Source organism: Ornithodoros turicata, chromosome 1 (assembly GCF_037126465.1).
Source record: "Ornithodoros turicata isolate Travis chromosome 1, ASM3712646v1, whole genome shotgun sequence".
In the NCBI taxonomy this organism is placed as follows: domain Eukaryota; kingdom Metazoa; phylum Arthropoda; class Arachnida; order Ixodida; family Argasidae; genus Ornithodoros; species Ornithodoros turicata.
Genome location: NC_088201.1, coordinates 324,630 through 350,922, shown reverse-complemented (window position 1 = coordinate 350,922; position 26,293 = coordinate 324,630). Strand labels below are relative to the sequence as shown.

The 26,293-nt window shown below is 44.6% G+C and overlaps 1 protein-coding gene across 7 annotated transcripts in view; it reads left to right on the top strand.

Annotated features, from left to right (window-relative positions):
• LOC135377207 (pre-mRNA cleavage complex 2 protein Pcf11-like) overlaps positions 1-24,105 on the top strand; it is a 98,079-nt gene extending 73,974 nt beyond the window's left edge. For 4 of the 7 annotated variants that reach the window (XM_064609500.1, XM_064609495.1, XM_064609494.1 and 1 more), the window contains one exon: positions 22,618-24,105. In XM_064609500.1, coding sequence (XP_064465570.1) covers positions 22,618-22,908 — 291 coding nt within the window. In that variant the 3' untranslated portion in view covers positions 22,909-24,105. Of the gene's footprint in view, positions 1-3,325; positions 3,386-20,222; positions 20,434-22,617 lie in introns of those variants that run through there. The other 3 variants (XM_064609497.1, XM_064609496.1, XM_064609501.1) reach the window with 3 other exon arrangements.
• Positions 24,106-26,293: the final 2,188 nt, after the last annotated feature.

Here is a 26,293-nt window from a genome sequence, read left to right as displayed (position 1 = left end):
AAAGCTTGCACATTGCACACAAGTATGATTCTTGCTGTACCAAGTAGACCCACGTATAGGATCCACCCCAATTTTTTTACTCCTTAAAGGGACTATCGCATCCGGTAACGTATGTACGAGACTGATACAGTAATGTTTGTCACCACAGTCAACTTGGCCAAGTTCCTCATCCAAAAAGAGCTGACATATTAAATAAAGGAGTTTTAAAGATTCGCACTCCATCACCAGCTAACACCATGAGGAAGTAAGCCAGGCACATGATTGTCTCCGAGGTTGTCTCGCAATATGCTAAGTGAAAAGTCCTCATTAAATACGCTGACTTTCGCTTACCAGTTCTGAGTCGACCATGTTGCGTGGAACATGGTGTTACTCTCCAGGCTGTACAAACGCGTCGGGCACTATTTAGCTCGCCACTGGTGATGGACCGAGAGTGAATTAATTCACCTCCCCAAAAAAGATTTGTTCATTGATTTACCTTCAGTAAGGGTCCTCAAAAACAACAAAAAAGGAAACTTTTTCATTTCGAAACATTTTACAGCAGTCAGCGCGGCGCCATCTCTCAATGTGAACCATAATCCGTAATCACAGCACAGGTCCACAGAGACGTGCGCACACGGTGGTACGCTGTGCCATGTGTGGAGAGTATGGTTAGGGCAGCACGCAAGCGAGACTGGGTCACTGAATCATATGAATCGGTCTGAAACTTTGGACCGTGTGAGTCGTATGAATCACTTGGTCAACGACCAAACTGACGAACGATTGGCTGCTGCGCCGCTGCTCTCCTCGAGTCGAAGTGACTCGATTACTGTGCGTTTCAGTTCACTGATTCGTGTAGCAGTCAGTTCGCTTTGGACCGTTCAAGGGAGAATCTTTGTGTGGTTGTGCTTGTGCAGCTCACCGATTCACTGAGTGATCCATTCACGATGGAGGTCTGTTCGGTTGGGCGCTGTGCTCATGTGGCTCACTGACTCGTTCTCTGATCCGTTCCCTTCGCACCATTGGTGGGGGAATAATTCTGTGTCTGGCTCACTGATTCATGGTGCGATTCATTCTCTTTGGTTTATTCTGGGACCGTTCGTTCGCTCTTCATGGCGTGATCCACAGAATGGTCTGGCCGCTCTTGACCGTGTGAGTGGGGGCTTCAATTGGTTTGATCATGTTGGGTGTTCCCCGGCTGATCCTTCACGGGGCATGAATCCATTCGGGAGCTAACGAGTTAATTAGCTCATTGAGCAGTCTAAATTACGGTAGCAACTCTGGTGCATCCATTCAAAAGAGGGTAATAATAATGAGAGATAATCGCAGCTACGTGCGGCTGCTGGAAGCACGCCTCTCTTCTCTTTCTTTGTAATGAACGCGAGTTCACCAGTCACATGACCTGATGACCGTGATGTCACTGAATGGATCACTAACAAGAGTTATTTTGCCCATCACTGCACCAAGGCTACCAAGGTCCCACCAGCCAGATTAGTCTCGTCCGTAGGGGAGTCCTGATGCAGCTTGGGACAAATCCAGTGTTACCAAATTTGGGAAATGTCGCTAAATTTAGCGTATTTCGAGGGGTGTCTAGCAACCAAATTTTGCATTTGGGATTAGCGGATTTCCTAGTGACTTTCTGATATGTCCAGCGACTTTTTAGTGACACGAATATTCCTTCATGAAGTCAGGAAGAACCATGATTTTCTTTGCACATTTCGGTGGACGGCGTGGCGAAGAACAATATAAAATCACGCCACCTTTTGCCGGCTGTAACTGCTCAGGGGCAATCACCTGTCATGGAGAGGTCCATTGGCCAGTTTGCCTCTTTTCTAATGCGCCGCATGGACCAGACGCAAGCGGTTTCCAAAATGCCTCCTAAGTAAGACCAGAAGTACCGCAAGAGCTGGGTGATGGTGCCAGTGTTGAAGGTATAGCTGCGTCCAATCAAAGACTGTGACACAAGGGCATCTAATGCAAGTGAGATTTATGCGCGATTGTCGCTCAGACATAGAAAAGCATAGTAGGTTGCAAAAACACGAGAAGGCATCAGTTTTGCAAGCAATAAACAAACCACAATGACAAAACGAGAAAGTTCCGCAGAAGATGTTCAAGGTTCCAAATTTCATTGACTTTCTCTAATCTTTCTTCACCTCAGACTGATTTTATCATGTCCTTTCTTGGCTGTCTAGCACGCCCATCTGCTGAAACATCCTCGTAGCTCATAACGCGCACCTAACGAAAAGGGCTGTGACTTTTTTACCCAAGCAAGCAATGACCGATGGCCAACGACTCCCGTCCAGCCAACGTTGGCGCAATGTTGCATAGTGATAGGCAGAGCGAGGTTTGGCAAGCCGTCAGTCTGGGGACAGATCTCTTCCAAGAAACGAGCTTGTTGGCCAAGCTCTTGCCAAGCTTGGTACAATGTCCGCATATTACCTTGGGGTGAGGGTAATGTGGAATGTCTGAAACCGAAAGCATTAAGAAACAGAGACGTTATCATGGTGAATTAATACAACAAGCAATTAATCATTTCAGTTATGTTTGTGCACACACCGAATTAAACTTTCACACCTGACTCTTCATTTTGACTAACAGGCAAAGAGGACTCTCGAATTTGTGGAAGTTCGCGAGGCAACCTATGTATAGTATCTGTTCTTCCTCAGGAAAGAAATGCAGTTTGGTCCTAGTGGCCTCAAGCATCTTGCGAGCTTTTATGATTCTCCCTCTCTTTTTTTTTTTGCACTTTCAAGAGCCGTGCACATTGTCCGTTGTGGGAAATACGAGCAACAAACAAAGAATGATAAATCGTTATCTTACGCCATGAGACAATTGAGTATGAATATGAGTAACGCCGCAGGAATGCTTTGGTCTGTATCTTGGCACAAGCTTGGCACAAGCTTGGCACAAGCTTGGCACAAGCTTGGCGCAATGAATGCTGGCCAGTGGTTGGCAAGTCATTGGCCAGGCTACAGATCCCTATCATGAAACAAGCTTGTTGGCCGATGATGTACCAACCAAGGCCAGGTAGGCCAGTCTAACTATTGCCAAGCTTGGCCCAACCTTTGTTTGTTGCTTGGGTATCGACTTTCAGTTTCAATTTGAGCGACTTTTTGGGATGCCACTAGCGACTTCCTGTGAATGAGATTTGCACTGCACTGGTGTGTTTCCCCCCTCGGTCCCCTGCTAGATATCGGGAAGAGGTCGAATAAGAAATGGGTGTGCTATCAATCTCTCAGTGTGTATGCTGGAGAAATGCGACACCCCAGCATTCCGTAAACTTTTGTCCCAAGCTGTACTCTAAATATGCGTTGTCTCCTCTTGCCATGTGTTACATCAAACTGCACAGGAACACCACCACCAATAGACGATATGCAAGACCCTCCTCTGGAACACAAACCTCTGGAATTGTGCCATGTTTGAGGCTCCCTATCCGACCCGAGTCATACACACAACTGACGTGCAGCTATTCTAACTCTTGTCTTGCCTCACCCATGTGCAGTTCCCCTATGTTATTCACGTGATGAGACAAGGGGTTCAAAAGAGAATGCAAGCAAGGTAAGAGTGCTTCTGTATTTCTTATTGCATTGGAGCACGGTCATTTTGATTTTGGGAGAGTGCAAAGCTGCTCTTTTATCCCATCCTATGAGATATTTAGACTGTTTAGTACACTGTATACAAAGCTTAGTACGATTGGAGCAAGTATCGATGGTCAATTATCCTAAAACTATCTAGAGTTTCTCGACAGTATCAATGTCCTATCGATAGTTTTGCATCATTACAACGCATTGCTTTGGTAGTTTTCTTTCTGGCTTCTTCTTGAATGTGAAGACTAATGGCCCCGCAAATTCATAGAGAATCCGTCTTCTATTTGGCATGTTTGGACAAAATCAGTCTCTTGCCATGAACGTGCCAAGTGCCATGAACATATCTTTGCTGTTGATGGCTGGCAGTGATTTCTGTCTCAGGGAAGCTGTGGACGATTGAAACGGTCAGGGTGCACTGTCTGAGGTAAAGCCCTGCGTAGATGAGCTTTTTGACATCAGTCCCACATCCGTGCACAAAACGTCCGACACAGAGATGGTTCAATTTCTGGGCTCCATATATCTAGCCAGAACTTGATTTCCCGTTGGCACAAAACAGCTCAGAAAAAAGGATAACGAAAACTGCTGTCACGGAACTTGGTCCACACGGGCGGCTTCCTCTCTCTTATTTTTCAGTATATTGATTTTTTACACTGGCTTACATAGCAGAGAAACAAAACAAAAGCAATAGGACATTTGGACTCCTGTATAGGCGTCCTCATGAGCATGAACACAACGAAATGTTGAGGTAGGTAGTGTGGGAAATCTTTGAAACCCTCGTAACAAATAGGCAGAGGCCCCTTGTGGCTGTTACATGCATTCTTTTCACTGTGAATGCCTTATCCCCCCATCTTTGTTCCATAGCTAAAGCATTATCCAAATCAAAGGAATGATCTGGTTTTCAACACGTATTGGACAAGTTGGGTTCGGCATTTTCTCTGCCGCTTTTCTCTGTTCCCTTTATTCCTATTTCTCCAATGTACATTATATTTTGTAAACAATGCCAGATTGAGACATGTGGGGCAGAGTCCTTGGGGTGGCAAAGTACATTACGTTGCAATGCCCAACGGTTTTAGGTTCCTCTGTATCAACTCTGACAAACTGCGGACATAAGGAGGAGGGCGCTTCCATTCTTGAGACAGTATCTTTGATAAAATTAATGGGGATAATGGTTTTTGGTGAGGATATCACTAATGAGCAGTTGTTTGGCCTCCTTTGCGTGGTATGTACCAGTGTTGTACTTTTTAAATTGGGAAAAGTATTTCCGCTACAAATGTGGCGGACTCTTTCTCCGCTACCGTTACTGCTACTTTTTATAATATGGGAGCAAAAAAGCGACAACGGTGAAGCAGAATCTTTTCCTTGTTACTCTTTTTAGTTACTTGTTAATCAGGCAGTCTGATGTGACCATCCTAGCTTCACTAACTCTCATAATCTAAGCATAGTCGAATATTTAGGAATATAATTTTTGTTTGTTCTGCATGACCAGCAACACGGCACAGAAAGCCACCTGATAGCAGATAACATTTTAGCTCACATTGCGAAACACTAACAGGTATATATAACACCATATAATGCGTTTCCGTCATAGTTCGCTAGTTGCAAGGCTAGTGTGAGCGTGTTGATATCACATTTCAAACTGTCTTTCGCAAATTTATTGTTCGTATTGTCACCATCATTTCTCAACCATTTATCGTTGTCGTCTTGAATGGGAATACGAAAAATATATCGGAGATGCAACGAGAGATAGTCATCACACTCCAAACGTATCGCCGACTTTCCTTTAAGATGTTTGTGCCACAAGTGAAGCATTTCTGGCAAGATAGAATTACCTTAGCTTACACAGGTTGCCGAACGCGATCTAGTTAATTTCTCACATTAAATATGTTACTCTGCTGGTATATGAGCCAAACAGTATGAATAAATAATAACGTCATTCGGGACGTCAAAACGTCGTCAAATATGCTTATTAATGCTCTTTGCACACTAGCTTGGTGGTGGTACTTAACGGATTAATTTTAAACCATTGATTGGTCCCATTGATTGTCATGTTTAGAGAAAAGTTACATGATATTTTTTTTTCTGGAAATGATTCTCCTAATTATTGCGAGCACTCAGAAGGCTCTCCTGGAGGCGTTGTTCCTGGCGAAAACATGAGCAAACATGATGGCTTTGAAAGAAGGAAGTCACTGAAAAGGTTAGCCATCTGTAGAACTCGAACCCACATATTCTGGATTACTGGTCCAAGGCTAATTGAGCTAAGCTAACACACCTCCCCAACGTTTCATCTTTTTACAACATGATACCTAGTTATTGAGGACTCAATGAGAGTTAGCTTATGATGGCTCCACTTGACCACAAGCAGAACTGCTCAATCTGTCGTCTCCAACAAAGCACTATCATTGCAAGCTCAACGTCAAATAATATATCTACATTGTAAGTGACTGCATAAATACTGGACCGTCTTGAGACACATTCGGCAACGAGGTGCCTACGATAATGTGTTGCCTAAGAAGGGTATGGTAGTGGAAAAGTAGAGGCATGGTATTTACGTTACTTTTAATTGGTAGCGGTATCGCGTTATTTTTCAAATTTGTAATGACACTAGTATTGCGCTACTATTTTGTGGAGTAGTGGGTATAGCGGTATTGCGTTACTCTGTTTTGGTAGCAGGTACAACACTGGTACGTACTCGCGTCCAAACGAGTATAAAGTGACCTTACCATGGCACGTTTGTGTTCAGGAGCATGATCCGAGCCACAGGGCTCGTGATAGACGCTCATTACGAGTAACTAAAACATCAAGAAAAGGAAGCTGGGAATTGCTTTCCTTTTCTATCGTCAACTGTATGTTAGGATGGACACTGTTAAGTAAGGTCTTATCTCCACGACGTAAAATTACCAACGTGTCATCTAAATAGCATTTATAAAACCTGACAGTAACGAGTCAAAAATTTTATCCTCAATGTGTTCCATGACAAGGTTTGCCATTGGAACAGAAACTGGGCTACCCATGGGACATCCTTCTATTTGCTTGTACACTTGGATGTCGAATTTAAAATATGTTTTGCTGAGGCAGAAAGAGAGCACTAATATAATTTCATTGATGGACAAACCTCAAGCAGTGTGTTATCACTGCACAAGCGGTTCTTGGCAACATCGATGGCAAGAGTGCATTTGTAAAAATCGAAACAACGATATTTACCAAATAAATGGTATCCTTTGACGTTGTACCTCGACTCGAGTGTGGCCACCCTGTGATCGGTGCGAAGAAAATTGGTGGCGCACGCTCCTGATCCGGTGCCATCTACATTTCATCCGAACCTGCAAGTTTCCTGCAGATGGTTCAGGGCTCTGAGGGACACATCTGAAGAGGATTATCTGTCTGCTAAACGGTCACATGAAATGCAGTGCAACCTAACGTGACAGTTATGTGGGAGATGCTCAAATAACGACAACTCTGATTCACTAGTGCGTAACGGTGAGTATCACAGCAGGTTTCATAGAAACAACCGCAATCGTACTAAGCTTTTATTTTGTACCAAAATGTATCTGCTGTATAAAGTGAACTATAACTATAGTTAAAAATAACAAAGACGGTTAAGAGCATCAACTGTTTACTATATACATAAAAACAAGACTTTCGTGCAGTAGGCTGCACTTCTTCAGGTTCTTCAGGTTCTTCTGGTTCAGGTTCTTCAAACCTGAAGAAGTGCAGCCGACTGCACGAAAGTCTTGTTTTTATGTATATAGTAAACAGTTGATGCTCTTAACCGTCTTTGTTGTTTTTGATTCTGCATCGCCGGAAACTTGTACATTGTTTTTTTTTTTTTTTTTTTTTTTTTCACGTTCTACGATATAACTATAGTTCTCAAACGGGCTGTACTAAACGGTATAAATTTCTCCTGGGATGGGATAACAATGCAGCGGTGCACTAGGTTAATGTAATTTTCTTACGCAAAATCGAAATCACCGCGCCCTGTGCTTTGAATACAATAAGGAATGCCTACATGCATTTGAACAAAGAAAGGAGGGCATTCATTTGGTAGTCGTCATCATTTGAAAGTTGGCTTCACCTAACACTTCTCTGTATTGCGGGCAAGCCCACTTGAAGGAACGCCGCGCGTTGCTGAACTCTTCGTTTCTTCGCTGTTCAGAGTGATTTTTGCTGGTTTTTCGCCATTTTTGGAACGAAACCAGTGTATTCTTCTGGTTGCCGTTGCCAATCTGCAAGGCGGCTTCACCTTATTATTGAAACGGATTTTGAGGGGCAAGGGAAGCTGCCATATGACCCCATTAATCTAACTTATCACTAAACTAACCAAGTTGATTATGTCTTGGGTTAGTTTAGTGAAGTTAGGTTAGATTAATAGGGCCATGGCAGCTTGCCTTGCCCCCAAAGCCGCTTCGGTAATGAAGTCTAATCTAACCTAATTTATCACTAAACAAAGTCTATGATGTCTTGAGTTAGTTTAGTGCAGTTAGGTTAGATTAATAGGGCCATGGCAGCTTGCCTTGCCCCCAAATCTGCTTCGATAGTTGGGAGGGAGAGGCCAGCTGCCACAGCCGCACTAATCTAACCTAATTTATCACTCAACAAAGTCTATGATGTCTTGAGTTAGTTTAGTGCAGTTAGGTTAGATTAATAGGGCCATGGCAGCTTGCCTTGCTCCCAAAGCCGCTCCGATAATGAAGTTGGGAGGGTGAGGCCGGCTGCCACAGCCGCACTAATCTAACCTAATTTATCACTAAACAAAGTCTATGATGTCTTCGGTTAGTTTAGTGCAGTTAGGTTAGATTAATAGGGCCATGGCAGCTTGCCTTGCCCCCAAAGCCGCTTCGATAATGAAGTTGGGAGGCCGAGGTCAGCTGCCACAGCCGCTCTAATCTAGCATAATTTATCACTAAACAAAGTCTATAATGTCTTGGGTTTAGTGCAGTTAGGTTAGATTAATAGGGCCATGGTAGCTTGCCTTGCCCCCAAAGCCGCTTCGATAATGAAGTTGGGAGGGTGAGGCCGGCTGCCACAGCCGCACTAATCTAACCTAATTTAACACTAAACAAAGTCTATAATGTCTTGGGTTAGTTTAGTGCAGTTAGGTTAGATTAATAGGGCTATGGCAGCTTGCCTTGCTCCCAAAGCCGCTCCGATAATGAAGTTGGGAGGGTGAGGCCGGCTGCCACAGCCGCACTAATCTAACCTAATTTATCACTAAACAAAGTCTATGATGTCTTCGGTTAGTTTAGTGCAGTTAGGTTAGATTAATAGGGCCATGGCAGCTTGCCTTGCCCCCAAAGCCGCTTCGATAATGAAGTTGGGAGGCCGAGGTCAGCTGCCACAGCCGCTCTAATCTAGCATAATTTATCACTAAACAAAGTCTATAATGTCTTGGGTTTAGTGCAGTTAGGTTAGATTAATAGGGCCATGGTAGCTTGCCTTGCCCCCAAAGCCGCTTCGATAATGAAGTTGGGAGGGTGAGGCCGGCTGCCACAGCCGCACTAATCTAACCTAATTTAACACTAAACAAAGTCTATAATGTCTTGGGTTAGTTTAGTGCAGTTAGGTTAGATTAATAGGGCTATGGCAGCTTGCCTTGCCCCCAAAGCCGCTTCGATGATGAAGTTGGGAGGGTGAGGCCGGCTGCCACAGCCGCACTAATCTAACCTAATTTATCACTAAACAAAGTCTATGATGTCTTGGGTTAGTTTAGTGCAGTTAGGTTAGATTAATAGGGCTATGGCAGCTTGCCTTGCCCCCAAAGCCGCTTCGATAATGAAGTTGGGAGGGTGATGCCGGCTGCCACAGCCGCACTAATCTAACCTAATTTAACACTAAACAAAGTCTATAATGACTTGGGTTAGTTTAGTGCAGTCAGGTTAGATTAATAGGGCCATGGCAGCTTGCCTTGCCCCCAAAGCCGCTCCGATAATGAAGTTGGGAGGCCGAGGTCAGTTGCCACAGCCGCTCTAATCTAACCTAATTTAACACAAAATAATGTCTATGATGTCTTAGTTTAGTGCAGTTAGGTTAGATTAATAGGGCCATGGCAGCTTGCCTTGCCCCCAAAGCCGCTTCGATGATGAAGTTGGGAGGGTGAGGCCGGCTGCCACAGCCGCACTAATCTAACCTAATTTAACACTAAACAAAGTCTATAATGTCTTGGGTTAGTTTAGTGCAGTTAGGTTAGATTAATAGGGCTATGGCAGCTTGCCTTGCCACCAAAGCCGCTTCGATAATGAAGTTGGGAGGGTGAGGCCGGCTGCCACAGCCGCACTAATCTAACCTAATTTAACACTAAACAAAGTCTATAATGTCTTGGGTTAGTCTAGTGCAGTTAGGTTAGATTAATAGGGCCATGGCAGCTTGCCTTGCCCCCAAAGCCGCTTCGATAATGAAGTTGGGAGGGTGATGCCGGCTGCCACAGCCGCACTAATCTAACCTAATTTATCACTAAACAAAGTCTATGATGTCTTCGGTTAGTGCAGTTAGGTTAGATTAATAGGGCCATGGCAGCTTGCCTTGCCCCCAAAGCCGCTTCGATAATGAAGTTGGGAGGGTGAGGCCGGCTGCCACAGCCGCACTAATCTAACCTAATTTAACACTAAACAATGTCTATGATGTCTTAGTTTAGTGCAGTTAGGTTAGATTAATAGGGCCATGGCAGCTTGCCTTGCTCCCAAAGCCGCTTCGATAATGAAGTTGGGAGGGTGAGGCCGGCTGCCACAGCCGCACTAATCTAACCTAATTTAACACTAAACAATGTCTATGATGTCTTAGTTTAGTGCAGTTAGGTTAGATTAATAGGGCCATGGCAGCTTGCCTTGCCCCCAAAGCCGCTTCGATAATGAAGTTGGGAGGGTGAGGCCGGCTGCCACAGCCGCACTAATCTAACCTAATTTAACACTAAACAAAGTCTATAATGTCTTGGGTTAGTTTAGTGCAGTTAGGTTAGATTAATAGGGCCATGGCAGCTTGCCTTGCCCCCAAAGCCGCTTCGATAATGAAGTTGGGAGGGTGAGGCCGGCTGCCACAGCCGCACTAATCTAACCTAATTTAACACTAAACAAAGTCTATAATGTCTTGGGTTAGTTTAGTGCAGTTAGGTTAGATTAATAGGGCCATGGCAGCTTGCCTTGCCCCCAAAGCCGCTTCGATAATGAAGTTGGGAGGGTGAGGCCGGCTGCCACACTAATCTAACCTAATTTAACACTAAACAAAGTCTATAATGTCTTGGGTTAGTTTAGTGCAGTTAGGTTAGATTAATAGGGCCATGGCAGCTTGCCTTGCCCCCAAAGCCGCTTCGATAATGAAGTTGGGAGGGTGAGGCCGGCTGCCACACTAATCTAACCTAATTTAACACTAAACAAAGTCTATAATGTCTTGGGTTAGTTTAGTGCAGTTAGGTTAGATTAATAGGGCCATGGCAGCTTGCCTTGCCCCCAAAGCCGCTTCGATAATGAAGTTGGGAGGGTGAGGCCGGCTGCCACACTAATCTAACCTAATTTAACACTAAACAAAGTCTATAATGTCTTGGGTTAGTTTAGTGCAGTTAGGTTAGATTAATAGGGCCATGGCAGCTTGCCTTGCCCCCAAAGCCGCTTCGATAATGAAGTTGGGAGGGTGAGGCCGGCTGCCACAGCCGCACTAATCTAACCTAATTTAACACTAAACAAAGTCTATAATGTCTTGGGTTAGTTTAGTGCAGTTAGGTTAGATTAATAGGGCCATGGCAGCTTGTCTTGCCCCCAAAGCCGCTTCGATGATGAAGTTGGGAGGGTGAGGCCGGCTGCCACAGCCGCACTAATCTAACCTAATTTAACACTAAACAATGCCTATGATGTCTTAGTTTAGTGCAGTTAGGTTAGATTAATAGGGCCATGGCAGCTTGCCTTGCCCCCAAAGCCGCTTCGATGATGAAGTTGGGAGGGTGAGGCCGGCTGCAACAGCCGCACTAATCTAACCTAATTTAACACTAAACAATGTCTATGATGTCTTGGGTTAGTTTAGTGCAGTTAGGTTAGATTAATAGGGCCATGGCAGCTTGCCTTGCCCCCAAAGCCGCTTCGATGATGAAGTTGGGAGGGTGAGGCCGGCTGCAACAGCCGCACTAATCTAACCTAATTTAACACTAAACAAAGTCTATAATGTCTTGGGTTAGTTTAGTGCAGTTAGGTTAGATTAATAGGGCCATGGCAGCTTGCCTTGCCCCCAAAGCCGCTTCGATAATGAAGTTGGGAGGGTGAGGCCGGCTGCCACAGCCGCACTAATCTAACCTAATTTAACACTAAACAAAGTCTATAATGTCTTGGGTTAGTTTAGTGCAGTTAGGTTAGATTAATAGGGCCATGGCAGCTTGTCTTGCCCCCAAAGCCGCTTCGATGATGAAGTTGGGAGGGTGAGGCCGGCTGCCACAGCCGCACTAATCTAACCTAATTTAACACTAAACAATGTCTATGATGTCTTAGTTTAGTGCAGTTAGGTTAGATTAATAGGGCCATGGCAGCTTGCCTTGCCCCCAAAGCCGCTTCGATGATGAAGTTGGGAGGGTGAGGCCGGCTGCAACAGCCGCACTAATCTAACCTAATTTAACACTAAACAAAGTCTATAATGTCTTGGGTTAGTTTAGTGCAGTTAGGTTAGATTAATAGGGCCATGGCAGCTTGTCTTGCCCCCAAAGCCGCTTCGATGATGAAGTTGGGAGGGTGAGGCCGGCTGCCACAGCCGCACTAATCTAACCTAATTTAACACTAAACAATGTCTATGATGTCTTAGTTTAGTGCAGTTAGGTTAGATTAATAGGGCCATGGCAGCTTGCCTTGCCCCCAAAGCCGCTTCGATGATGAAGTTGGGAGGGTGAGGCCGGCTGCAACAGCCGCACTAATCTAACCTAATTTAACACTAAACAAAGTCTATAATGTCTTGGGTTAGTTTAGTGCAGTTAGGTTAGATTAATAGGGCCATGGCAGCTTGCCTTGCCCCCAAAGCCGCTCCGATAATGAAGTTGGGTGGCCGAGATCAGCTGCCACAGCCGCTCTAATCTAACCTAGTTTATCACTAAACAAAGTATATGATGTCAGGTTTAAGTTCGCTTTCTAGCAACACAAATAAATGAATCGAAAAGTTCCGCACAATTTAGAAACGTACAATTAAGCGTATACGAAGAGAGGAGTCCTGTAGATTACATAAACAAAATACAGAAACCGACACTGAAGATTTTTGTTTAAGTTTAATATATACAAGCTTTCGCGTTGAGGTCCACGCTTCTTCAGGTACAAAGTGAAATGGTGACACGCATAAGTATATACAGGGTGTCCCAGCTAACTGCAAACATATTTTTTTTAAATACATATAACACTTTTTCCAAGATGAAATCAATTGCAATATAGCATATGCTGAAGGGCACTCCCTAGGAGGGCATTAGCAAAGTCCAAAGGCAATGTCTTAATCAACTTTCATTAATTAACTTTATAATTATAAAAACGTTGTCCCAATGAGAACATCTGTTCCTTTCGGTCACCTGATATCGTAGCCGTTTTCAGAACAAAAATCCGTTCGATAGATCGCCCGCAAAAAAAAAAAAATTAGTGAAGGAACGCCATTTTTTCTTTATTTTGTTCATTGCGCATCTTCGCAGACGCGTATTTCCTTCATCCCCAATGAGAGGGGAAAGGAGAACAGTGCCGCCTCATGCGTCGAAGATGAGCTTTAACTTGCGGAAACAAAACAAAAACAAATGTATCGGGTGACTCTATCGGAACTGGCCTTATCTTGGGTTGCATTTTCTGTTTCCTTTTAATCTTTTTCCAGGACGCGAGAGGCGATAGTGTGCTCTTTCTCCCTCTCACATTGAGGGTGAAGGAAAGACGCGTCTTCTAAGAAGCGCAATGAACAAAATAAAGAAAAAAATGGCGTTCCTTCACTAATTTTTTTCGGGCGATCTATCGAACGGATTTTTGTTCTGAAAACGGCTACGATATCAGGTGACCGAAAGGAACAGATGTTCTCATTGGGACAACTTTGTAGCTTTTATAATTAAAAATTTAATTAATGAAAGTAATTAAGACATTGCCTTTGGACTTTGCTAATGCCCTCCTAGGGAGTGCCCTTCAGCATATGCTATATTGCAATTGATTTCATCTTGGAAAAAGTGTTATATATATATATATATTTTTAAATATGTTTGCAGTTAGCTGGGACACCCTGTATAGTATAGACATATACACGACTAAACACAATGCTGTGCAAAGTAAGGGAAAGGAGACATGGTGCCACATGTCTGTGTACAGTGAATTGCTGGGCAGACGGATAAGTGACCTCTAACAGTTTAAGAACAGTAAAGGGTGTTATTGTGAACAAAAAGGCTCGCCAACCTAGTGTCGCGGAAAGGGGAGCCCAGGAGAATGGACAAAAGGGAAGGTTACGGATTATGTAACTGAGGGCCAGACGATGACTGAAGCGAAGATTCAAGAATTGTACACAAATAAATATAGATATAGAACTATCAAATTTACATGAGCTGAGCCAGGACTAAGATTCAGACCATTTGGTGTGAGAGTATGCGTCCTGGGCCGACTTCAGGGGGAACTGTGCCGTCTGGAAAGTCTTTTGAAAACCCAGTGAAAACCTCAGACAGCACAGCCAGTGACAGGATTCGAACCCGTGTCACCTCCCAGTCACGGCGTGGAAAGCGATCACTCTAACCACTATGCGTCTAGTCGTGTGTATGTCTATACGCGTGTCACCACTTCACTTTGTACCTGAAGAAGCGTGGACCTCCACGCGAAAGCTTGTATAAATTAAACTTAAACAAAAATCTTCAGTGTCGGTTTCTGTATAAACGTACGATTAAGCAACAATAAGCGTTCGTTGAAGTGCGCTTGACCGCAATACCCGGAAGTGTCACGTGAAGCCAACTTTCAAATGGTGACGCCTACCAAAGGAATGCCGCGCTCTCTTACTTTGTTTGCATTCCCTTTTGAAACCCGCGTCTTATAACGCCAATAAGATACTGGAACAGGATATATATGAAGCATGACACGCGATAGAACTGTTGTACAGTTTGAAGCAGAGTTAACTTGAACGCGCCTCCGACTGGTGGAGTACTGTGCAGCCAGTGTGGTGCGTGGCGAGAGCCACCCTAGCGGTGCTTAGAAGAAATAAAGGGAAAGAGCGTTTCGACTGTCCCACTTGTGGGGTGTCCGTCTTGCCAGGAACTGCTGCGTTACCCTCAGCTGTGGTTATATCATCGCAACGTTTGCGGCGATTATGTGAAGGTGTATGCTGGATGCGACGCCGTTATCTCAATATACACGCGAAGGTTGTCGAGTACGTCCTGATTTGTTTTATCACCATGTCTAAAATGCCCCACTCAGTGAACGCGGCCACCTTCGCGTATATCACTGAGATAACAGCATCGCATCTGTGCGATATCGGCGAGCATACGTCTTTAACTAATCGCCGCAAACCTAAACAAACGTTGCGATGATAACCACACCTGAGGGTAATGTTGAGTCAACAGCTCGTGGCAAGTAGGACAGTCGAAAGGTTCTTTCCCTTTATTGTAGAAATTATGCAGCAAAAAGACACACAACGATGACTGACTCTATGTGTGTCTTTTTGCTGCATAATTTCTACAATGTCACGTTGCCAACTAGTGCTCTCTTCCCGGCTGTCGTGCCTCAGAGATGGCGAAATGCCGGTAGGTTTTCGGGAGTGCTACAAGATGGGTTGTTCGTACCGTCGGATACCGTCTATTCGCATCGGATTTTCGTCGTTGTCATCAGTGATGAATGCGGAGCAAAACGGCACAGTAGTTTCGGAATCGACGGATGCGATAGTCCCTTTAAAAGGCAAGTGCAAAAATTTCGACACACAAGGAACATCATTTGTGATGGAAAGGACCTAGGAATTTCCGGTTTCTCTCTCAAGAATGACAATGCTGTCCAGTCATCGTAGGCGGCATTGTCAGGCTTCTTGATACATCACAAAGGATGCAGCCCTTTTTGTGTTTCCCTGAAAGTAACATCTTTCCAAACCATGACGCGACGCTTTTTGTTACGGCAGAATAACGACGACCAAGTGGACTGCACGCTTTTTTTACGCTTACACAGTAGTACATGCATTTGAGTTTTGGATTGCAAAGTTTTACAGTGGACCGCTGTAGGCGTTGGTCTCAACGTCTACAGCGGTCCAACTTTGCATTCCGGAACTCCCACGGCAGATAGACAGAGACCACTTGTTATAGGAGGGCGCCGACAAGTTGATGCATGGCTACAAAGAGACGGGGAGATCTCTTGACCCCTCTGTATTACGTCGTTAACTCTAACATGCGCTCTGCAGAAATTACTCGGATTTAAATACGAGGCAGTCGTTTTATGTGCGGTATAAATAGATGTTGAAATTCAATTGAAAACACAAATGCAAAATGCGCTCTTCTGTGTTTCCAACACGCCCAACGTCTCACCTTGTTGAAGCACAAATGCCAGAAAGGACTAAATAATTCCTTAGTGGGTAGTCAAGTTCCTGGGGTAGACTATGTGGGGTCTTCCGTCAGCGAGGTCCACTTCCAGGTCTTGGGACGGCAGTCGATGTCGGCACAGCGGTCAATCAGGGGTTCTATGTACTCCGTCAAGTTGTCCCGCAGTATGGCTATGGCACACTCGACAGACAGCTCGCCATTTGTGGAGCTTTCCCTGCAAACCGTCACGTTTCTTGCCTCGAACACTGCGTGCTTCTATACTGGTTTCGACCGATGATTGGAGGGCACAGGCGGACCCAAGTTAATGTTTATTAAAAAGCGCCTGGTTTCCTGTTGACTTGCAGCAAAGAAGCGAATACCAAGACCCTGACTTGCGCTTTTTATATCCACTTTTCCCTTAATTTGCTGACGCCGATTGACACAAAATCACAAGTCTAGTATACCCTGCGTTTTCGGGTTGAGGTCAGTGTTGAATGGAAAGTAGAGGTCAGAAGAGAGAAAGTAGAAACACGGTCAGACAGTAGAGAGTAACGATGAAAGATGAAAGTCACTGAAAAGGTTAGCCAGATGTAGGACTCGAACCCACATCCTCAGCCAGTTCTTTCATGTTCAACAGTAGAGAGTTTTCGGGAACCGGTTGAGCACACCTGGATAGATCAGTTGGGAGAGAAGGGAGCGACTCTGGTTCTCTTTCGGGGACTCCTCAACCATGCTGAAACATGGCCGCCACGACATTTATTTGGCACAAAGTTTCATTCTTCGGAAGCTTCGCGGTGTGTTCATATTTATGATTCATTATTAGTCAGACACTCGCCGTAGAAAATACCGAAAAGACCACTGCCGCCATTTTAAATGCAGTCTCATGTGGGGATGTTGTGGTGGCCATTTCATAGATTGTACAATATCTAATCGGTCGAATGTATGTGTGAGAGTACGCTTGTTATTGCAGTGGAGGAACTGCTGCGCCAAATTGCGCCAATGCACGAATCCTGCTACATGCTGCTACAGATGGCCGTTTTTTTGGTTTTTTTTGTTTTGAAGAATTGCACCAAGGCTGCTACAAAAACTAACTCTGGACGTAGAAACCGAAAAATTGTAATAATGCTACTTTTATCGTGGCAACGCGTCTCGCTGATCACTTGAAACGCGCGTTCAATGTCATCGTTAAATCGCCGTCATGTCCCTATCAAAAATCCGATTTAAGAGCACTCATGTCTTCCAACTAGAGATCGCCATTGGGTCTTGAGTCGCGTGAGAGCTTAATGAAACAGCTCGCGCCTTGTTCTAACGATTCGGATTCTCGAGCCAGAACACGCACTCGTAACTTTCGTTTTGTTTCAAGCGATTCCATTTACATAAAACTTGTGCTAGGATTCAAGCAATTTCCCACGTTTTTGGCAGTTACAATTCACACAGCCAGAACAATAGCAAGTTTAAGCTAATGCCGCGCAAGGCACCAGCAAGGCTGCTAGAGGAAGCCCGATGATGGAAACTACATTCCCATTCAGTCTCGATATAAAAACAAAGGCGGACGCCCTCATAAGACGGTGCTTTGTTTCGGTAGCGTGTTTTTCTTTTTTTTTTTTTTTACATCTAGGACCACGTCGTACCTGTTTCAACATGAAGCGTCTTGAGCTCAAACAACAACTGAATCCAGCTCCTCTTCCTCTTTGCGTATAATGCTTTCGGTCGTGGACTTGCCGCGTCTAGCCATGTGGAAGCTGCTCTTCTCGATTGTTATCACTGGTTCGAGAACTCCGCGTCGCAGAGCAAGCGTGTCAAGTTCAGTCAGATTATCTTTCTTTGCATTGTGATTTTGCGCTGGCTGACGTCCGGCTCTTGATCTAGCAGTTTCCAGGACTGAAAGCGGTATTACTGTCCCACAGGAGGTCTCTATCTGGTTCTATACATCATCTGAGACAGTCCTCGAATGACAACAAGTTCATGGCCAAGGTGCCTTTTCTGCGCAATATACGAGTTCAGAAAATCCCAGAGTGCTTAGCGTCGCTTTGAACTGTGGGAGTTTACTAATACGAAAGAAACGGACGGCCCGCAAACTGTTCCGATTTCTTCCCTACTAATCCATTGTCCTTGAGGTGTGAAGGTCAGCGAAAGCGAAATGTGAAGGATTATTCTTGGTTCCCCCGCTCAGCAAGCGCCCAGGATGCAATGCGTGCGCAAAGAGCACTGGGATTTTCTGAACTCGTCTATTTGTGGGGTTCACGATTCTGAGCTTCTGCTGCACATATTTTTCTCCCAAATGGAAAACCTCGTTAAAATGACGATGAGCGTCGTTTTTTTGGTGCAGACTGCAGCTTACTGAGACAAGTCCGGTATGGCATTGAGACCCATTGACTGTCATAAAACTGGAAAGAAAGCATAGTGATTGGAGGGTTGACAATTGTTTCAGGGCAAGCGAGGTTGGCTTGTAACAGCATTATATACTTGTAGAGATGGGTAGCCTGTCAGGACGTCTATGTACCGCTCCGGGATGGCGCCAGTAGAACCACCAATGTTGTTCTCCTCTTTGCAACAGAATTAGGGCTCTCTGCTTCAAAAGCAGCGAAACCTGCTACAAAACTACATTTTTCCTGCTGCAAGAGCTACTACGAACAGCAATTTGTCAGTTCCACCACTGTTACTGTTATGTGAAAGAATATTTACAGTGCATCGGAAAAATATTCTTCTATTCTTAACGAGAGATGGCGTCACACGTATCGAGGCCGTTGTTACTCCGGTCGGTTCCTCGCCACGGACCACGCACTGGTTGGGGCCAATGAACAGAACGCGACAAGGTTTAAGCCCCACAGCCCACGGTTCTTGGTAAGGAGCATGCGTTCTGGCATAGCGTGTTGACGGCACTTAAGCGCCAATGAACATAAAAGTGCAAAGGCAACTTTAAGCCCTGCAGGGGCCGCCGTAACCTAGAGCACAACCTCAGGTTTTTCTCGCTTACTTTTGTGTGTGCTTTGACTCGGTGGGTCTCTTGGCTCGCCTGTGACGTGGCATGTTGGATCTCCTGGCTCGATGGATCTCTTGACGCGCCTGTCACGTGACCGGTTGGATCTCTTGACCGGAAGTGAGGCACAGCGCGTTGGGCCCTTCTCTTTGTCTGAGGTGCCGTCTTTTTCGCTTCTCTCTTGTTGTCTTATAAGTGTTCCTCAGACTTCTGTACCATACCTGAAGAAGTCCATGCTCTGGGCGAAAGCTTGTAACCTACGCAGTAAATCGTTGTTCTATCTCTTGGTTTTATGTTATGTCGACGCAAGACTGTGACTTTCTTCGTGCGTCAGTCTTCTCTTTGTATCAAACGTGAGAATCCATAAATTATCAGGAGGGCACTTCACATGGCATCGCTGGCAGACGACAATGTCCATTCTATGAAATGTGGAAGGAAGTACACCATGTGTCCATCACATCGTCGGTCATGTGCACCAAAGAGAAACTGTTGTAAATCAAAGTACTGCGGGGTAGTTTAGCATAATATTCTTAAAACGCTGTGTCTTAAGTCTCAGTGTCGTAAAGATGTTTTCGTGTGAGGTAAAAAAAAAAAACAAAAACATCTTAATAATAATAATTGGGTGTTTACGTCGCGAGACAACTGAGATCATGAGCGACGCCACAGCGGTCGGTCTGTGGATTGCTTTTGCCCACCTGAGGGTTCTTTAACGTGCGATGAAAGCTCATCACACGGCACCCCGTATTTAACGTCCCTCGCGGAAGACGGCGTGTCTAAGCAACTTGTACCCTGCCACCAAGTTGCTGGCGTCCTCGGCCGGGTTCGAACCCGCGATCTCGGGATCAGAAGGCGAACACGCTACCGACTGAGCCACGGAGGCCGGTACAAAAACATCTGAATACATGGACAAATGTACTGCTGAAGCTACAGTCCAACCGATTGTAAAGAAAAAGAATAATGTGAGCCGCCCTTAAAACAATCGCCTCGTAATTTCTTACCGAGTGGTTCTGTTTGAAAGATAGTATTTGGTGTCAGTTTTATGCATGTACCATGCTGTAGTTGTCTTCCTGCGAAGTAAAACCTAATTTCATACGGTTGATGCCCGCAACAGTGGGGGAAACAGCAGCATGGTTAATTGGGGCTTTGTGGATAACGAAATAGTTGCTTTATGAATAGCCCATCCATTAGGCTGCTAAGTTGTGCAGCTATATTAAAAGGGTCGCAGCTGCAGGCTAGAAGCGATGGCGACGGACAGGACAATATGGACGAAACCCCATCGGAACAAGAGTCTGACGTCATTGCACTCCGGGCTCCAGTGACGTCAGAAGAACCCAGGGTATTGCCTCCCGTGCAGCGCGGTGCCGAACTTTCGGGGCTTTGTTCCATCATGTGACATCAGGACTGCGTGTATATATGCGTCCAGAGATTTATTTGGCTCTACAGAATAAAATATTTTCCACAATGTTTTGGCTCATTTGTATAAAGACAGGTGAAAAATGCAATTTCCACAGATCACTCCAGGAAGGAATATACCTGTGCAGGATACATATGCGTTCAAGAATGGCAGTACGATGCAGCAGTGGCCTCTGATAAACTCCATAATGCAAAAGCCTGAGTCTGGACACAAGAAAACCATGTACATATACACTGAGTACCAAGAGCGCCATCTTGTTTCCACGCGCACGATGCCATTTATCGTGCGCGGGTGAAATGTTTCTTTCGTTTGCAGTTGACGGCCTTGAGCTCACCTTAACATCCCCGAGATTATCGCGCTTCTCTATCCCACAGGAAGCATTACGTTAGCTGTCTTTGATGGGGATGATACGGAAACAAGATGGCCCTTAGTGTCGATACTCTGAAGCGAAGCTTATTTAGTGACCCTGTATTCACACCATACAACTGCATTCACTGTACTGGAATTCTGAATTGGAACGCCAGCTATGCTTGGCTTTAGGGCGAAAGTGGTGCAACGACACACCGGCGCAGCAGCTTCGGAACCATTGCCATATTTGCGTCGCCCCTGGCGTCGTGTCTTTCCCCCCAATAAACATGGTGACGCTTTTCGGACTGGCACGTTAGTAGTAAAAGATAGTTGGGCGTAACGGGCAATGAGAGTTACGGGCGCGCCTGGGCCGACTTCACCGCGTATTTTTTCCCGGGCGGCGCGTGTGCGGAGGGTTCTCCGCGCGCTTACCGGTGGGGGGGAGGGCTGCGCGTGCGCTTATCGTAGCGTATTTTTCAGCCTGGGCCGACTACTTTCGCCATTTTCCCACCTGGGCCGAGTTCCCTCCGAAATTTTTTCCGGTACAACAGGTGTGCAGTGGGCGGTTTACATGCAAGTATAGACATGCAAAGGATAGCCATACACAAAAGTACAAGTGAAAATATATTTATTAAAAGTCAATAGTGCAAGGAATTATGCTGTGACTCTGTGTGGAGGAGAAAAACCCAGCCAAAAAACCTGAAGCAGAAGAAACACAATACAATACATGTAACAAAGAATATACTTATTACAGGTACGATACAATAGTATTGAATAGATATCACAGATCAAACACAAGATTTTTTATTAACTGTAATCATACATACAAGTTTTTAATGAATCAGAATTAAAATGCAGTAGCACATTTAATCAAAGAAGATATTCTTAATCAATACGATTACAATCAAAATTACAAGTTTTATTATAAAAAGTCTGAGACGTGAGAACCTGATAGATGTAAGTAATTTCGAGTACAGTATGGAAGCTAAGTTTAATATTCCAACATGACACAATTTTAATTAATCAGTTTCTTATGAAGTGAATAGCGCAGACATAAGGAAATAATTAGAATCAACACGATCAACACATAGCATTAATATAGAACCTAACCGACATATCCTCCAACATGTAGGGAAATAATAGCTACACAGTACCATATCAAAACACGTAACCGTCACCACATCGCCAAAGCCTCTCTCGGAAGTCTCCTTAGTGTATCTGGACCTTTCCCGAGTAAGCATATAATGCGCATGCTCAGCCACGTGTACCACGTTTGGGGGTAGATAATCGCTGTAAGGTTGCGCAGACGTTCGAGGCCCAAAAGTGCTTATTTGGGGTGAAAATATGACATTTCGACACGTACATGGAAAAGGTCCATTATTACATAACTCCAAGTGGCTAGAAAGATTTGAATCAGGATTTTTTCCATGCACACCCAAACTCTGGGAAAAATTAAAACACCGAACAATCATAAGACCGAAAACCAGAAGGCCGAAAAATAAAAATGTGCCCGGACAAATTGTCCCCAGCTGACCGCGAAATGAAAGTTAAAATTTGAGTTCTTGGTACACAGTCGTTGCTAACTTCCGTGACAATTCTAGGCAATTCCGTGCAATCTCATTATGCGAAAAGGACTGCCGGCAAGTGTGCATTACTTACACGCCCCGCCCCGACGGTGACGTCTGCGAGAAATGAATGTCCGGCAACAAACTTACGTTGTCCGAAACCATTTGCATATGAAGATGTGCGCGATACCACTAATAATAAAACGAATAGATTATTATCGAGTTAAACTTTTTCGTTTATTCATGAATGGATGGACGGATGTTTAACGTAAAAAATGGATACGTTCCCCTAGAGACTGGACAAGGAAATGGACGGTAAAGAGTTGAGGGAACACGAAGGCATGGGGCAACCCAGGAAGGCGGACGACGAACGCACCACAGGCCGCCGCGAACGCCATTGCCCAATGCAGAGGGACCAGCAGATAAATGAGCAGACAATGCTTACTTCCGGCCACATGCCTCCACGCAGGAGGAGGGCCTACGGCGTCATCAATGAAAAACTACAGATGCTACAACTTCAAAATGGCGAACGGAACATCATGTCATACCTCAATACAGTGGGACATCTAATGCATATTGAATAGAGCTGCAAATCTGAAGAAAAAAAAAGTGAGGTGCTGAAAAGAGAGCTGCCTTTTTCATTTTTAGAAAAAATTTGAATGAAAACGATATTTTCACTCTTGCACGGGTTACATTTGTGAGCGAACAAATTAGGGAACAAATCAACCCCACCCTCCTGTGTCCCACAGGGTTCCGTCCTTGGCCCACTATTATTCCTCATCTATATTAACGACCTGCCAGGTAGACTCTCATCCTGTGTCAGGCGTTTTGCCGACGACTGTGTTGTCTATCGTTTCGTAACATCCTCTTCTGACCAATTATGCCTTCAGCAAGACCTAAGTTCAATTTTCTCATGGTGCTCCACATGGCTTCTTTCTCTCAATTCTTCTAAATGTTCCTATGTTCAGTTCTCTCGCTCCAGGTCACCGCTCCCTTACCAGTACCACGTTGGCCATTCTCCTACACCACAGTCGTCTTCGTATAAATACTTAGGACTCAATCTCTCCTGGTCGGATCACATCCGTAGTGTTGTGCGTGATGCCAATCAGAAACTCGGCTACATACGCCGTAACCTTCGTTGCGCACCCTCCAATGTCAGGCGCTTGGCCTACCTAACACTAGTTAGGCCCAGGCTTGAATATGCGTCAAGCGTCTGGGATCCGCACCATGCTAACCTCATCTGCCTTCTTGAGTCCGTTCAAAACCGCGCCACTCGTTTCATCCTTTCAGACTATTCCTATCCTTCTAGCATCTCTGGACCTTCCGCCTCTCGTAACTCGCACAAGTTTCTTCCGTCTTTCCCTTTTTCACAAATTTTATTCCAGCCCATCTATACAACCATCTTTCATCACAGCTGCACCTTACATCTCAGGCCGATTAGACCACCCATGTAAGGTTGAACCAATCACTTGTCACACTTCCCACTTTTTGTATTCTTTTTTTCCACATACGATTACCGATTGGAATGACCTTCCTCAGTCCTTAGTCACCTCGCCTAACCATCAAACTTTCCGTAGAAACTTGGCATCATATCTACACATTTAGTGAGAAAGCATTATTTCATCTCTTGTATGTGTGTGAATTTTGTTATTACCTTAACTATTTTGTGCAGTGTATGTGCTGTTTCATGTACTGATGTTGCATATATTGTACGTATCCCCCTCATGTATCGCCCTAAGGGCTCTTTGAGGTATTTACATAAATAAATAAATCCTGGTGAATATGAATTATTAATACAGACCTCATTGTTATCACACAGATACGAAATGCAACGAGTTTAACTGGTTTACGTCAACCCCACAATTAACACCATCTTGCAACTAGGAAATTGATAAATCGGTAATTAACTTTGACTTCCCCATATAGAATAACCAAGTTCTCACATTAACTTTTCAGGAAGAACTAAAAAATGCATCAATTCAAGGCTGCAGAGTTAGGTGAAGATGCGAATATCACGTTTGGCAGCACGCCGGGTGTCGCCTTATTTCCTCACCTGACACGGATCAGTAGGCGGGACTCCTGCAGTTCGAGGTCGGTGAACCTGCTAAGGGATGGCAAGATAATCCGCTAAAAAGCATTAGGCGAAATGGGAAGACACGCAGGAGCATAGACAAGCTAGTGATGACCTAGTTTAGTCTTCAGATGCCTCTACTGTCCATCGTCGGGCTGTACGCCGAAATAAATCTTTTAAAATAAAACATTAAAAAATCCACGCTTAAAATTATCATTAGCATCGCATAAAAATATCATTTTCTGAAATAACCCGCCTAAAAATTCACGCCCTCAAAATAAACGTTGTTAATATAAATCACGGTTAGGCCTAGGAAGGTAATGTTCCGTATGAAAGTTTATGGGCGACACGATGTTCTTTTCGGCGGAACATGCTATTATGATGTTTCTTACTCATGTTTGTACTGTTATCAATTACTTTTCTTCAAATAACAGCTTAGGATTTCGGAATATCCAGTTATAAAGTGATGAGGACGATGCGCGTATGAATACAGGACACGCACTCTTGACCCTTGAGCTGTGAACGAGGCTAATAGGCTTGCGGAAAAGGGGGACGGAGAAGAAGGCTATGGCGGTGTTGTGGACGGATTGCGCGGCGACGGTCATTCGCACTGGTAAAAAGAAAGGCCAAGAAAGTGCGCACACACACACGAAGAAGAGAGAGAGATAAAGCCGGCCAGGATACACGGCAAAAAAAAAAAAAAGAAAAATCCTCAGCCGACAAATCAGCAAATTAGCGAAATCCTCATTCATAGTTCTAGCCCTGGCTAGCCCCAAGTGCGAGGAGTGCACTATTTTTCGCGGCGGGCGTAGAGCCGACGGCTGTCCACCAATCAGAGACCATCGATTTTCAAGGATTTATTTCGAAGCGTTTATTCTTCAAAGTTTATTTTTCGAAGTTTATTTCGACAGCGTGGATTTTCTCATGATTTATATTGAAGAGTTTATTTTGCAAGTTTGATCTTTAAGAAATTAATTTTTGAAAGTTTTATTTTTACATTATTTATTTCGGCGTCATCCCCGTCGAAATGCCAGGGATTAGCTCTCAAAGGCTGTCGCATTTGAATGACAATCTGCACAGCGATTTCTGCTGCTTTTCTAAACATTTCTCCTTTTCTTCACAAGTTTTCTTCACAGTCCTCACCGTTTCGTCCTGTACTCCACCTCCAAGGCAGTATGCAGAATTTCTTGCGTATGTTAAAAATATTCCTCCCCACTGAGACCAAATTTATTTATATAGGGACGTTCGCCTGGACTGACAGCGCGACACTAGCGCCGCCTTTCTCCCCTGGTGGTACAGGGAGGAAAAGTTTTAGAGTAGACTCGTTAGGCGAAGAATGTGATTATATGCGTTGTGCACGATCTTCCACCTGTTTCCGTGCAATATCTGAGAATGCACAGCCCGAGGAACGGGAAAAATAAAAGCCTGGACCACGTTACTGTTATAAAACGCACCGACCGCACGAAGAAAACTGGAGCGTACCTGTATCATATCTGTTTTTCTTTTCTTTTTACATTCAAACTCAAGCTGATAGCTGTGTGATTCTGCAAGCTTATAAACTTGAGCTGTTTGGCCTTTGTATCTTCTTCGTGCCCCACGCTCAGGCATTTTTCATAATGAATTTTGTCCACCAGCTCGCCTGCGTCTACGCCACTCTGTCATAGACGTAGACCTATGTCTGGGGTTGCGTAGAACTATGTGAAAATCATGTGTAATGTGGACTATGCATTTTTTTTAAATTCTTAGTTACATATTCTACAGATATAGGCGGAACAAATTCCCAGATAGCGAGTGCATGCCAGGCATAGGAGAAGTATGAGATGTCGCGAGTGCATGTGAATCCCAAAATCATCATACGTACGCAGGATCCACCGGGAGTCATTGCAATTGGTGCTTGT